This window comes from Staurois parvus, unplaced genomic scaffold (assembly GCF_062004578.1).
Source record: "Staurois parvus isolate SC_StPar_1 unplaced genomic scaffold, SC_StPar_1.0 ptg000031l, whole genome shotgun sequence".
In the NCBI taxonomy this organism is placed as follows: Eukaryota; Metazoa; Chordata; class Amphibia; order Anura; family Ranidae; genus Staurois; species Staurois parvus.
In genome coordinates, this window is record NW_028317827.1 from 7,678,411 (window position 1) to 7,694,878 (window position 16,468).

Here is a 16,468-nt window from a genome sequence, read left to right on the forward strand (position 1 = left end):
GTTTTAAATGCCCAGACTCATCTGACCTTGCCCCAACAATCAGCACCATGGGTTCTTCTAAGCAGTTGTCTAGAAAACTGAAACTGAAAATAGTTGACGCTCACAAAGCTGGAGAAGGCTATAAGAAGATAGCAAAGCATTTTCAGATGTCAATATCCTTTGTTCAGAATGTAATTAAGAAATGGCAGTCATCAGGAACAGTGGAAGTTAAAGCAAGATCTGGAAGACCAAGAAAAATATCAGACAGAACAGCTCGCAGGATTGTGAGAAAAACAATTCAAAACCCACGTTTGACTGCACCATCCCTCCAGAAAGATCTGGCGGACACTGGAGTTGTGGTACACTATTCCACTATAAAGAGATACTTGTACAAATATGGTCTTCATGGAAGAGTCATCAGAAGAAAACCTCTTCTACGTCCTCACCACAAAAATCATCGTTTGAACTTTGCAAATGAACATATAGACAAGCCTGATGCATTTTTTAAACAAGTTCTGTGGACCGATGAGGTTAAAATTGAACTTTTTGGCCGGAATGAGCAAAGGTACGTTTGGAGAAGAAGGGGCACAGAATTTAATGAAAAGAACCTCTGTCCAACTGTTAAGCATGGGATTGGATCAATCATGCTTTGGGGTTGTGTTGCAGCCAGTGGCACAGGGAACATCTCACGAGTAGAAGGAAAAATGGATTCAATAAAATTTCAGCAAATTTTGGATGGTAACTTGATGCCATCTGTGAAAAAGCTGAAGTTAAAGAGAGGATGGCTTCTACAAATGGATAATGACCCTAAACACACCTCGAAATCCACGGGGGATTACATCAAGAGGCGTAAACTGAAGGTTTTGCCATGGCCTTCACAATCTCCTGACCTCAACATAATTGAAAATCTATGGATAGACCTTAAAAGAGCAGTGCGTGACAGACAGCCCAGAAATCTCAAAGAGCTGGAAGACTTTTGTAAGGAAGAATGGGCAAAGATACCTCAAACAAGAATTGAAAGACTCTTGGCTGGCTACAAAAAGCGTTTACAAGCTGTGATACTTGCCAAAGGGGGCAGTACAAGATATTAACTCTGCAGGGTGCCCAAACTTTTGCAGACGCCATTTTTTTGTTTTCTGTTATTTTGAAAGTGTAAATGATGGAAATAAAATCTAACTTTTGTTGACATATTATAAGAATGTCTAATCTGTAATTTGATGCCTTTTGGAGATTTTTCCATCTTTCCTTGGCTTCTTTATGCACATTAATACAAATTTTTAGCTGGGGTGCCCAAACTTTCAATCCCCACTGTATGTGACTACTTAAAAATGTTGGACTTACCATCACATTATGTACCAAAGAGGTCACCAGGACCAACAATGAGGTTAAATAGGGTAAATTTCCCTACGAGGTGACAAAAACTGGAATCTGGGAAGATCCTGACATTACTGTCAGAATCCCTGCAGAGCCTGCCCTGGACCGGCTCTGTGATATCAGCCAACAGCGGACTGCTGACTGAATCTGGGTCACAGGAGTGCAAATCTAAGTGCACTTTTGTGACCCACAGGAGAAGTATGGCCAAAAGAGGTTTGCCTTACTTTTCCTTTTGGGTTTACATTCACTGTAAAGCAATCATTATTTTGTAGTGTTTTTATAAAGGTAAACACACACTGACAGTTGGCAAACTGGATTTTGAATTACGTTTGCATTGCATGAACTTTTTAACGCATTCGCAGCAGATCACTGTATAGTTAATGTAGAGTAGCAGAGTGCCACCAGCCCACTAAATTATGTAAAAAATAAGGCCATTTATTGTCATAAGCTTACAGTGCACAATAATTTTCCCTATTTTTTGCATCATTTGGTGTGCCAGTAATTTCATGCCAATCTTCACCATAGAATGGCTCCATCCCTTGTATTGTCAATACAGTACTGGCTACCATGAGGTTTAAAGCTGTGAAGAGGGCAATTGAACACACTGTACTGATAATCTCTACTATCTTAGCTTGCTCCAAACACTTTTATATACCCCATGTTCCTTTTAAGATGAATCTTCTGCAGCTGTGGCATTGTGTAAAGTAGCCATGGCCATAGTAGCAAGTAATGGTCTTAAGAATGACTCACTGCAAATGCGTAAAAGCACAAAGTAGAAATAGTGCAAATACAATACATAAACACAGTGCAAGCGGCAATATGCACATACCCTTATTTACAGTCCTTTAAGAGCATGGAGGGCTCTTATTATTTTGCTACGGGGCCCCTTTATTTGTAGTTACATCCCTGTCCAAATCGTTGCTTTATTCAGTAGTTCTTTCTTCTTCAGCATTCTGTGATGCATGGATTCTGCCTCGGCCTAAGGCTGTGTTCGGATGAATGGCAAAGTCATGAATTTTTACAAGAACTAATGAACTCGCAGCTCAGGGCCTTGAATTGTGTAGAAAACGCCAGGAATCTGGAATACATTAATCCTCTATACCTCCGCATAGTCACTGGAATATGTCCTCACGCTGCGCCGTCTCTTCTTATTGCTTGCTCATAGGTGACATTTTTAAATGTACTGATAGTGTCTTTGTACAATGGGTTTGTATCCTGGAAAGGAAACAAGGTGACTGGTTACAAAGCTGTCCTGGCACTGACACTGAATTATAATAACTTTCTGAAAGGGTCATCACACAGTATGGTGTTCAGTACTGCCGCAGCACAGCCTTCTTCAATAAAGAGTGAAAGAGAAAAGTGCTGGTTTTAAAGGTTTAGTCCACCACTTAGACCATTCTACACATACAGTGTCTCAAAAAAGTATCTTTTATTGGGATTTTGTGTGATAGACCAACACAAAGTGGCACATAATTGTGAAGTGGAAGGAAAATGATAAATGGTTTTCCAAATTTTTTACAAATAAATATCTGAAAAGTGTGGCGCGTATTTGTACTCAGCCCTCTTTACTCTGATACACAAGGGGTCTGAATACCTTTTCAAGGCACTGTATTTAGGGTGTGACTTGCAGCATGATCTCATACCCTATCTCCAAAACCCAGACCAACACCCCTCCTTGCCTGAATCATGGGGTGCCTCTGCCACTGTTATTTTTTTTATTTAGTTCTCTGCCCACACAGTCGTGTCATTAAAGTGGTTGTAAACCCTTACATATACCCAGTGAAGTGACTGGCCTAATAAATAGAGATGAAACATATCCTCCTACACAGTTGTATCTGTCTGTCTGCAGCCTTCTCTTATCTACATGCGTTCAAAGTGCTGAATTTTAAAACTTGACCAAGAGTTCAGGAAAAAAAGGGGCGGAGAGCTGAAGTTACACTCTGTAGAGCTCAGTGAGGTTATTTCTGATAGCTGATTGGAAGGAAGAGAAAAATCCCCCCTCCATACAGCTCACAGGAACAGAGCTGAAACTGTCAAATTGCTAGAAGCCCCTCCCCTGTCACCATTTTTTTCTTGGTGTCAGGAAAACTATTCACAAGTGGCTGATAGCAGAGAAACAAAGCAACAGATAGAAAAGATACTCAGTGCTCTTAATTGAGACAGGTACACACTATAGAGGGATATGCTTTGTTCATATTTCATGTCTTAGGTTTACAACCACTTTAAGGTCTGAGATCCATCAATGGCAAAAACTACAACTCTGCTACCATAGTAAAGGAGCTCACAGAGCAGGAGCAGGGAAGTGACATCACTTCAGTTGTAAGCCTGCCATAGAGAAGGTTTATACAGATTCTGGGACTAGGATACAGAGCCTGTGCATGGTACCTGCAGTGCACCGATCACAAAAGCAATGCTCTGCAGGCCCTAATTTGTAAAAGTAGTCAATGTATATTGATCATAAGATCAGTGTTGCTGCATTTACTACTTGTGGACTGTCACTTTAACCAAAGTAACCCACAGCGATCAGTCTGAATTCTCTTTATGCCCAAAAACCAATTCAAGATGCTTTTTTTGGGTGCTATGGGTAATACAATTATAACTTTGTTACTTCCACTTTCTAGTGAATAAGGTTGTAAGTGTACCTTTAATTTATATGTAAACCTTCACCTTGTAAAGCAACCCATTCAGTTTAAAATAGAAATAAAAGGCAAAACATTTGTGTTTACATATAAAAACATTATAAGTACCTTTTTTGCACATTTTTATAAGTGATCACACTCCTTCTGTTCTCAGCTGCAGAATGAGCTCAGGGAGGAGAAACAGCATTACACTGATCTTCAAAGTGAATGGCTGTGCAGGGTGAGGCGTGTGTGTGTGTGGAGGGGGGGGGGATGTCAACACAACTCTGATCATTGGAGGAGAGCAGGCTGAGTTCCCAGAACACTGACCATGATGTTCTATCATGCCTAGTGTGGTCACTTTTTAATAGGAAAGCCGAGGGATTGGCAAGACCATCAGGGATTTCACACAAAGGAGGCAATACAAAGAGAACGGGATACTTTTTCACACAAGTCCATGGTACAGTAGGCACATATCGGGAATATTAAATGTTGGGTTTGCATATTATTTAACAAACCTTACCTTTTTAGATTTAAGCCTAAGTGGATGACATTTAGCTTGCTAAATCAATATGTATTAGTCCTCATGCACAATGGACGTTTTTACAGCAGCTGTTTTTGGCTTTTGACGTTTTTTCTACAGCCAGTAGACTCCCCAGCATGTTATCCTATGTGTCCATGCACACACAGACTGTAATCAACATTTTTTGGCTGGAAAAAACCCCCCAGGACTAGTGGGTTCCTAGAGGAGTATTTTTAGCTGTAAAAACGCTCTGAGGCTGAAAAATGCGGCAAAATGCAGTAAAACACGGTAAATAGCGGCAAACCAGTGTTTTGGACGTTTTATTGACTAAGAAATACATGTTTTTTTGGTAAGAAAAACTCTAAAAACCGCATACATGAAAAAACGTGGCAAAACGCCACTAAACTCTAAAAAAACTCATGTTTTTAACGTGACTTTACACAGCTAAGGTTACCAGTGTTATTAACCATTAGCCGTCCGGCCAATGGCCGTTTGGCGGCTTCAGAAGTGCTTCGGCAGTTTGCGACCCTGCAGAGCCGCGCAGCGGGGCGATCTGTCACCGGCCGTGTACCTCGGACACGGCCGATGACAGATCTGAGTACCCGCCCCCATGGCTGGTACCATGTGACCTGCTGTGACCAATCACAGCAGGTCACATGACAGTTGTATACAATGGATGGCTTCATTCATGCCATCCATTGTATACTACTGCCTAGCTGTGAATGGTCACAGCTAATCACATGCAAATGTTATGTGATTAGTTGTGACCAAATCACAGCTAAGCACAAAAAAACCCCCAAAACTATACTATGGTAACATTGTACTACTTTGGTCATAGTAAAATATGAAAAAAAATCTTAAAAAAAAAATAAAAAAATGTAATAAAAAATTAAAAATAAATTAAAAAAAAAAAAAAAAAATATATATTTTTTTTCATACTGTCACCAGTCAGTGTCCCTGTTCACCGCCATGCCAGTTATATGATGATGCTGTACTGCACTGGTGACAGTATGTGAAAAAAAATAGTGAAAATAATTTTTTTAATTTTTTAATTTTCCGAAAAATTATGACAAAAAAAATACAACTTCAAAAAACTCGCCATTCCTCTTATGAAGTACGTCGGACTGTCTACTCTGCAAAAAGGGGTCATTTGGGGGATATCTGTACTATTCTGACATTCTTGGACCTCAAAAAATTAGATTGGCTGTCAGTACTTCAGGATTAATCATTTTCAGATCTATACCATAGTTTGTGAACTCTATAACTTTCCTACAGACTAAATAATACATCCTAATTTGGGTTATTTTCACCAAAGACATGTAGCAGAATACATCTCGGCCTAAATTTTTTGAAGAACAATTATTTATTTGTAAACTTTTATAACAGAAACAAAGAAAAACGTGTTTTTTTTTGGTCTTTTTTTGTTAATTTAGCAAAAAATAAAAACCCCAGCGGTGATTAAATACCAGCAAAAGAAAGCTCTAGTTGTGTGAAGAAAATGATAAAATTTTAGTTTGGGTACAATGTTGTATGACTGCGCAATTGTCATTCAAAGTGTGAGAGCGCTGAAACCTGAAAAATGGCCTGGGCAGGAAGGTGTAAAATTGCACGGTATTGAAATGGTTAAAACGCCCCGTGTGCATGGAGCCCTATAAACAATTATTTGTTTTGCAATGTAATATTTTCACTAAAGGTGACAATGCAAGAGCACAATTGGGAGAAAGAAGATAAAACGTAGTAACCCTGAGTGAAAGCAAGAATTTAATTAAACCAAAAAAATTGTTTATGATACATAGGGGTGGATGTACTTTGCAAGTGTAGTTTCTCCAGAGCTTAGTAAATGAGGTGAAGCTTCACTTTACAAACAATACTCAATCACCTGCAAGAAAAATAAAAACAAACAGCATTTTTTACTTGCATATGATTGGATGATGGAAGTCAGCAGAGCTTCCCCTCATTTAATAAGCTCTGGAAAAAGTGTACTTGCAAAGTGCTCAGTCTATGTGCCTTTAGTAAATCAACCCCATAGTGATTTAGCAAACTAAATATCATCAATTTAGGGGTTATATCTACATTAAAGAAGGTAAATGAAAGCTAAAAATGTAAAATGCTTTAAATCTTCCATGAGAGTTTAGTCATTTGGTTTACAGACACTCATACATATCAAGCAATTTTGCACATATATCATTTGTTTTTCCATTTTCCTGCTGCCCTCTATTTAATCAACAACTATTCTGATAATTCAAATTTCCTACCTGATGGCTAACAAGCTAACTGTAGGCATATTAACCAATGTAGTTATATGAAAGCAAGTATGCCCAACATTCCTCTAGAATAGGTCGCCGTGCCCCAAACTCCTGCAGAGTCGATCAAGAAGTAAGCATACCTCCAGGGATTGAGGGATTTCTGGGATGCCTCGCTTTACACTATGGAAATGCAATCTGTCTGTCTAAGGATTTCCATGTACAAGTTAACTGTTTCCAGTGCTCTTTCTGGACTACAGAATTATTGATTCTTGAACTTGAAACTTGAAACTTGAACTTGAAGGTAAAAAAATAACAGTTGTTATTAAAAAAAAAGTTATTTTAGATAAATAATTTTTGTAGCAAAATTATACTTTCCCCATTAGTGAATGTTCACCAAGGCCCCTTTTACACGAACGGTCGGGTCCGCCGGTCCGTTTTTCAGGCACCGGACCCTCCATTCTCCTCTATGGGTAGCCTGATTTAACCAGACTTCTGTCTGTTTACACTCAGCTACCTCCGATACAATCTGGCAAAAACAAAGGAAAGGGTGATCCATTCCCCTCCATCTGATCTGATCAGATCAGAGGGCAGTCTGGTGTAAACGGACAACTGGTCTGTTTACATCTGGCTGCTCATAGAGCAGAGCGGGCTGTGTCCGTGTTCACTTTGCATAAGCAGAGCAGACACGGATCTGTCGTCTGCCCGCTCCGCTCAGCTCAGCACGGGATCAGCGGATGGATCTGGCCCATCTGAAAGGGCCATAAGCAGAAACTCAATTATGCTCACGGAAGCTGAAAGTAGGTTTTTTTTTATCTTTTTGACCATCCCACTAATATCTTTTGAGCTGTAGATATTATTTTTATTGGCAGGGGTTCCCTGAGATTGAAAAGTCATTAAAAGGGTTTCTCAGTGTTAAAAAGGTTGAGAAAGACGGGACTAGCGGAAAATCCAGCTAAAGTGATGTGTGTGCATTACATTTTCCAAGTCACCTATACACATACCTGTGGCCATTTTGCCTTCAACCTTTCTGCTTCGAATTTGGCAACTTCTTTCCGATCATGAAAGGATACCAGCAGCTTCCATAAACACAACACCACAAAGCCAATTAACACAATGGCGATAGAGACACCCATTAGAATCATGGGAATATTTGGAGGCTCAGGGCAATCTAGAGTTAGAAATGAAAAAAAATACATTAGAAAACACCCTGGAAATCTCAGAATGTATACTTTATAGAATGTATTACGTTTAACATCTCATTTAGTCTTCTGTAAAAAAAACTGCAGGACAAAAATGTCAAAAAACTGGCAAAAGTGTGGACAGTTTAAAGTGTATACTTGAAAATACCAAATTTTTGTATGCATGCCTATATATATATATATATATATATATATATATATGTATATACACCCTAAATTGCCAAAAGTATTGGGACTCCTCTCCAAATCATTGGATTCAGGTGTTCCAATCGCCTCCATGGCCACAGATGTATAAAATCAAACACCTAGGCATGCAGACTGCTTCTACAAACATTTGTGAAAGAATGGGTTGCTCTCAGCTCAGTGAATGCAAGCGTGGTACTGTGATAGGTTGCCACCTGTGCAATAAATCCATCTGTGACATTTCCTTGCTACTAAATATTCCACGGTCAGCTGTTAGTGGTATTATAACAAAGTGGAAGCAACTGGGAACAGCAGCAACTCAGCCACGAAGTGATAGGCCACATAAAATGACAGAGCGGGGTCAGTGCATGCTGAAGCGCACAGTACACAGAACTGTCTGCAGAGTCAATAGCTAAAGACCTCCAAACTTTGTGTGGCTTTTAGATTAGCACGAGAGCTTTGTGAGATGGGGAAACAGCTCGCATTGTTTGAACACTGATTGTGTGGAGTAAATTAAACGTTCTGGAGTGACATTCTGTGGTTTAGCCACAAGATTTCACTGTTTTTCTAACACAGTCTCAGACTGCATAGATATTTCTATATTCAATAAGAGGTGAGGTTTTCACATGGAGTTTTAGTGAACAGGAAGAGGAGATTGCAGCCATGTTTTGGACGATGCTGAATGAAGGGGCCGTGTGAGCTGAGAATCCGATGACATCCAGGTGTGAGTGCATCCCTCAGTAACCAGAGCTGCGGCCAAGTGAAGCTGATCATGTCCAAGACCCTGATCCTGTTCAGAGAAAGCAAGATTGCTGCCAGGAATGCTGATGAGAACAGAAGAACAACGCAACATATACTGCCATATCGCATGCTTGTTGGAGAGATATTTGTTCTGTTCAGAGTCACCAGCAAAGCAGACCCGGGTCGGTAAGATCATGCACGCACCTCATTTCAGTGTTTGCGCCTATAGACAGACCAGGCCTATAGCTAGTTAGTTAGGGTCTCTGTTTGTGTCAGGCCACAAGTGTTGTTACTGATCATTGGAAGGACTCCATAACTTAAAGTGACATTTCACATTGGAGAGCTGATAAAATCCCAGAAACTCAAGCCAGACTGGCGTTCTGCTCAGAAGGAATACTCAGGCACGTGCTACAGGACCAGTTATGGGAGAGGGAATACTGTAGATTTGTGTAGGATTGTAAGCTGTTGTGCTGCACCGCAGGCTAGCCCATACCGTACACCCATACACTGATTCCTGCTCTTTTAGGGTAATAACAGGTAAGCTTAGTTGTGCCCGCCAGTAGGTAAATTACTACACTTTCTACCTTCACCCATCAGAAGGCGCCATGCTGTGCAGCACAAGGGTCTCAGCTTTTGGGCTGGGTGTATGTAAATTTATTGTATGTTCCCAGCATTTGTGTTTATTTGCCACATCTAAGTAAAATTCTGTTGTGGCAAAAGCTGGTGTTGGGGTTGCTTTCCTCGTTCGTGACTTCACTGTATCCTGGGGAGCCCACCCCGGTACACGGCTTACAGCTTCATGGAATGGGTTTCCATGGCCAAGCAGCTGCATCTAAGCCTTACATTACCAAGTACAATGCAAAGCGTCGGATGCAGTGGTGTAAAGCACGCCACCACTGGACTCTAGAGCAGTGGAGACATGTTCTCTGGAGTGACAAATTACGCTTCTCTGTCTTGCAATCCAATGGACGTGTCTAGGTTTGGGGGTTTTCAGGAGAACAGTACTTCCCTGACTGCATTGTGCCAAGTGTAAAGTTTGGTGAAGGGGGATTATGGTGGGGGGTTGTTTTTCAGGGGTTGGGCTTGGCCCCTTAGTTCCAGTGAAGGGAACTCTTAAGGCATCAGCATACCAAGACATTTTGGACAATTTCATGCTCCTAACTTTGTGGGAACAGTTTGGGGATGGCACCTTCCTGTTCCAACATGACTGCACACCAGTGCATAAAGCAAGGTCCATAAAGACGTGAATGAGCGAGTTTGGGGTGGAGGAACTTGACTGGCCTGCACAGAGTCCTGACCTCAACCCGATAGAACACCTTTGGGATGAATTAGTGTGGAGATTGCGAGGCAGGCCTTCTCGTCAGACATCAGTGCCTGACCTCACAAATGTCCTTCTGGAAGAATGGTCAAACATTCCCATAGACACACTCCTAAACCTTGTGGACAGCCTTCCCAGAAGAGTTGAAGCTGTTATAGCTGCAAAGGGTGGGCCAACTCAATATTGAACCCTACAGACTAAGACTGGGATGCCATTAAAGTCCATGTGTGTGTAAAGGCAGGCCGACCAATACTTTTGGCAATATAGTGTATATATATATATGTATTATGGGTCTTTATAGATGTTATTTTTTGAATATGTATACAATGTGATTATATATATATATATATATATATATATATATTTATATATATATATATATATATATATATATATGCATTTTTGGATACTCACAATCCATATACTCCTGAAGAAGAGAACAATGCTCATGCAAACACAGAGAAATCTCCCCAGTATCAGCGATGTAACATCTGTACACAATCATTGATTAATATACTGCAACTGGGTTGGGTTAGACCAAAGTGGCTATGGATGGTAAGTGCATTGCTGTAGCGCTTCTATACCAGCCTCAACCATTTTGGATTTTTATGATTTTATACGTCGTATATATTTATGTAATATGGTTTCAATGTGTTATATGAATTTGTGTCAAATGCCATTTAAAGTACCTGAAAAGTCCCACTTACAAATTTTAGCGTGATTCAGGGCCTTGTATTGAACTGTATTGTTGCTGTATTGCCTCCCGTTATATTGTAAAGCGCTGAGCAAACTGTTGGCGCTATATAAATGCTGTATAATAATATTAATATGAATAATGGTACATTGCCATCAGAGGACAACTCATGGATAGCATAGTTATTTTATAAGTTAAACAATTTAAATTGGACGTACAGCCAAAACTACTCTTTTAGTTTTAAATAGATGGGAGAAGGACTAGAACCCCTGCTTGGTTTATACTATTATTCCGTGCTCCTTACAAGAGATTTCTCAAAACGTATGGTCACAGTGACCATTTCACTATAGAGGAAAAACCTAACAGGGACACAGACAGCAATAACAAGTTGACAGAAGTTCTAACCTTCCCTACATTGCTAAAAAATGTTTTGGATGGACATACACTTTAAAGTTGAAGTTTATTTAAAAAAAAGAAAAAAAATGTTTCTCTATAGCTTTAGTTACATTACTTAGTTACCTATAATGAGGTATATCCCACAATGCGCATACTGCTGGATTCTGTAGCAATTTCCACTGCAGGGCTGCCCTGTTCTCTTCCAGCTGCTGAACACCTAGCAATGTGGGGGTTAACAGCTTCAGGTCTCCAGGCTCAGCTGCACTAAAGATGATCTGAAGGGGATGCTCCCTGTCCTGTCCTCACTGCTATTAAAAGTCCTTTTACTGATTATGCAGCCTATTACACAATAAGTGAATGGGGGAGAGTCTGATCAGTCACAAGATTTGCTTCCCATAGAAGAGGACAGGGCAGTCCTGCTGTGAACAATTCTACAGAATCCAGCAGCCTGCACATCAAGGGACATCCTTCATTACCGGTAAGTGTTGTAACTAAATGTGTAAAGAAAAAATGTTTTTTAGCTAAACATCAGCTTTAAAACAATGCAATTTTCTGTTGCTGTAGCCTGAAAGAACAAAACTGTAAATTTAAAGTAATGTCTGAGAAAATCTTTGCAGAATTCTGACTAAATAATAGTTGAGGGACCTTTCTGCAACCACTAGATGTCAGTGTGAGCTAAGCGCTGCTCCGCATTCACATTGCAGGCTGGAGGATATTAAACATTTGTTATCAGACAAAACAAGGCACTGAGATATAAATTCACAGACAAATCCTCTTTCATGTAGCAAACGGGATAAACATCTGAATGGCTTTATTGTGACTATTAACGTCTGGCATAAACTACCATTGATTAGAGATGAACAAAACTGACAGCTTTCATTCCTTTAAAATTTAGTCGAATATCAGAAGATTGCAATGCATGTGTTTTCATTTTTTTTAAGGATACTGTGGGGTTTATTTACTAAAGCCTGGAGAGTGTGAAATCAGGCTTGCTTCTGCATAGAAACTAATCAGCTTCTAACCTCAGCTTGTTCAATTAAGTTTTGACAATAAAACCTGGAAGGTAATTGATTTCTATGAAGAATGAGCCTAATTTTGCACTTTCCAGCTTTAGGAAATAAACCCAAGTGTGCTTTATATGACTCCTTAGGGCAGTGGTCACCAAACTGCAGCCCAGGGGCCAAAGCTGGACCTTTCCTTGCTTCTATCTGGCCCTTGGGGCATTATTCCCGTCAGCAACAGTGGGGCATATTTCCTGCCACTGACTATGGGGCATTATTTCTCTCACTGACACCAACGATGGGATGCTATTCCTCCCACTGAAACCAATGATGGTGCGCCATTGCTCCCTTTGCTACCAACTATGGGGCCCTATTACTGACACTAACAATGGAACACTATTCCTCCCACTGACACCAATGATGGGGCACTATTCCTCCCACTGACCCCAATGGTGAGGCACTATTCCTCCCACTGACACCAATGATGGGGCACTATTCCTTCCACTGACACCAATGATGAAGCGCTATTTCTCCCACTGACACCAATGATGAAGCGCTATTCCACCCACTGATACCAATTATGGGGCACCATTCCTCCCATTAATACAAATGATGGGGCACTATTACTCCATCTAATACCAAAGATGGGGCACCATTCCTCCCACTAATGCCAATGATGGGGCACTATTATTCCCACCAATATCAATGATGGGGCACCATCCCTCCCACTAATGCCAATGATGGGGCACTATTACTCCCCCTAATACTTATGATGGGGCACCATTCCTCTCCCTAACACCAATTCTGGAGCACCATTCCTCCCACTAATATCAATGATGGGGCACCATTCCTCCCACTAATGCCAATGATGGGGCACTATTACTCCCTTAATACCAATGATGGGGCACTATTACTCCCCCTAATACCAATGATGAGACACCATTCCTCCCACTAATATCAATGATGGGGCACCATTCCTCCCACTAATGCCAATAATGGGGCACTATTACTCCCTTAATACCAATGATGGGGTACTATTACTCCCCCTAATACCAATGATGGGACACCATTCCTCCCCCTAACACCAATTCTGGGGCACCATTCCTCCCACTAATACCAATGATGGGGCATTGTTTACTCCCACTGATGCCATTACATTTTCTGTTTCCTCTGGCCACAGTCTTGCCCCCCTAAAGATTGAAGAACAGTAAACTGGCCCTTTGTTTTGAAAGCTTGGAGACCCCTTCCTTAGGGTTACCAAAGTTCATTTTATCTATCTTGAACCTATCCTTTTTGACAAAAACAACCCCTTATTAACCCCATTATTTAACAGTGAAAAAGAAAAGTTAAATATAATATTTAAGGTAACAATAAATGAATAATAAATATACAAGAAAAAACCCAAATATGAAAAGCATTAAAGTGACACTAAAGCTTGTTTTTTTTTTTCTAAAATAACAAAATGTCTATACATACCTGCACTGTGTAGTGATTTTGTAAGAGCAGCCCTGATCCTCTTCTTTGCTGGTCCCCTCCAGCACTCCCCCTCCTTGAGTAGTGCCCCCAGAGAAAGCTGCTCACCCTGGGGGTACCTCTGCGTGCTCGTCACCAAGCTGCTGTTCTATGCGTCCATAAGACACATAGAGCTGCGACTTGGCCCTGCCCCCACTCTCTCCTCATTGGCTCACTGGCTGTGATTGACACCAGTGGGAGCCCATGGGCTCCCATTGCTGTTTCAGGCAATGAGGAGGAAGAGTCCCCAGACAGCAGAGGCTGTCAAGAACATCACTGGTTCGAAAGGGGGCTCGGGTAAGGACTGGGGGGGGGGGTCTGCTGCACACAAGAAGGTTTTTTACCTTCATGCATAGAATGCATGAAAGTAAAAACCTTGAGATTAACTAAACTACTTAAACAAAAAACCCAGAATCCCCTCTAAATAAAGAAAAGACAGAGATTTTCTTTTCAAGAAAATGTCACCAGCACAATTAAGCTATTTTACTGCATCAAATGTGTCAAAGTTTGTCAAAATCCCCCTGCCTGTTCATCTCTATTATTGATAAAATAACCTTTGAGAAAGAATAGCTACCAAAATGTCTCATGTAAAAAATATCTGAATTTAACATATAACCAAAGATAACACATTTTTATTTAGGAGTGCAGAGGGATTAGAACACCTGTGAGGTCTTTATTGCTGTCTGTGTCCCCATTAGGGAGATTCACCCTATTTGTCATGTTTACTGATTTCACTGAAAGTGAAAGAAAATCCCAAATTTTGAGTTATCCCTAGAATAGTAATAGAGGGGAAATCTTTCAATGGGGACACTAATTCTGGTGACACCGGTGACAACTTTGTGTTTTGGAATAACCAGGTTACTTGTTAGGTGTTCCTTGGTAAATCCATCACAGTGGGGTGTGTCAATTTAATGGTCTTGGTTGTTTAAGTTCATGTTTTGTTTTGATATGTATCAGTTACTGAAGAGGGAGCAATGTATGCTATGAAATATGTTTAGTTTTATGTATTTTAATACATTTGTTTATCTTACATTATAGTGATCCACCTTCTTACTCTGCACTGTCTGGACTCCCATCAACCAACAGCATTATTGTTGATCATGGTACACCTAACCTTGGGATGTGTTGTTGCAGACCTCTTGAAAGTCAACTGTGGATTCCTGCTTTTTGTAATCTTGCCATCGGGACACTAATTGGTGTGTTCTTGGCCACTCATCAGGGTGAGCTGACTTCATTGATTTCAGTTTTCCTGTTCACCTACCAATACTCTTAGATGCACTCTACCTTTGTTTTGCTTTTCAGTATACGTTCTCTTGTGAAGATTTGCGGTCAGCTGTTGGAAGAGGAAACTACAGTATATATATATATATATATATATATATATAAAACTGTCATGCTGGAATGCTAACCTCCCCCTTACTGGTGTGGAATATCGGACTTTAAGCTCCATGATATTAGAAATGCAGAGCCATACTGGGAATTAAGGTGACAAATGCCTTAATTATAAAACAATATCTACTTATATAAACCGTTTATTGTATATATTGTATGGATACTCCAAACACATTTTTTACATTTTTTGTAAAATGTCCCTTTAAGGTCTCATGCACAAAGATGCACTAAGCGGTATAGCTTAAATTGGGGGAGAATTTCCATGCCTGAGATGCACAGCTGTCATATGCAGCCGATGTGTAATAATGAATGACTGTGTGCACTACTTGCATAGTCCCATCCATGTGTAAAATTGGGATACCCCTGTAGGCAGATTGCCTGCGTCCATGGTTGTATGCCTGCACTCACGGATTTATGGAAATAGGAGCATAGATCAACATATACAGTCTATAGCAGCCTTTCTCAACCTTTTCAACACAGAGGAAGCCTTAAAATAACTTTTCAGTCTCAGGGAACCCCTGCTAAAAATTACTATATCTACAACTCATAATACATTAATGTGATGGCCAGTGGGAAGAATGCTCCTTACACTTGTAGTCATTGGCTCACAGGTGGATGACAGGTCTGCAGCCGCAGAGCAGACACAGACCTGTCATCCACTTGCTCAGCGGGCATCAGCGGAGAGATCATCCATTGAGCAAGCGGATCCACTAAACGGGTCCACACCATGTGAAAGGACCCTTAAAGTGGTGCTGGGTCACTTGTACAAAATACAAAGTCTGTAAAAGAAGAGATTATATACTTACCTTTCTGGTGGCCCATGTGGTTGAACCCCACCTCTTTGCTGCTCCCAGGAATTTATTACTTCCAGGTATATGCAATACCTGCTCCCCTGCTGCAGACAGCGGGGATTATTTATTCAAACTGGAAAGTGCAAAATCTGGTGCAACTCTGCACAGAAACCATTCAGCTTCCAGGTTTTATTTGCCAAAGTTTACAAGCTGAACTTAGAAGCTGATTGGCTATCATGCACACTTGCATCTGATCCTGAGTGCACCAGTTTTAGTAAATCTCCCACAATGTCTCCTCCAGCCAGCTTGAATGCATATTCCTCAATAAAGCATTGATCACTCATACACATTGGATGGCTTGACCAGATATACAACATTATATAGGAAAGTTCACACAAGAGTGTCCCAACTTGAAATAGAAAATGAAAACCCTTGAGCAGAATGGCACAGAGAAAACAAGGCATTCTGCATGGCAATACACGTCATTCATCTGAAATGTTT

General features: G+C 40.6%; 1 protein-coding gene across 1 annotated transcript in view; it reads right to left on the minus strand.

Moving 5' to 3' along the window:
• Positions 1-1,251: 1,251 nt before the first annotated feature.
• ITGB6 (integrin subunit beta 6) overlaps positions 1,252-16,468 on the minus strand; it is a 107,425-nt gene continuing 92,208 nt past the window's right edge. The window contains exons 14-15 of the mRNA XM_089659907.1: positions 7,742-7,908; positions 1,252-2,568 (exon numbers count right to left, since the gene is read on the minus strand). Of these exons, the coding sequence (XP_089516033.1) occupies positions 2,482-2,568; positions 7,742-7,908 (254 nt within the window). The 3' untranslated portion in view covers positions 1,252-2,481. The remainder of the gene's footprint in view (positions 2,569-7,741; positions 7,909-16,468) is intronic.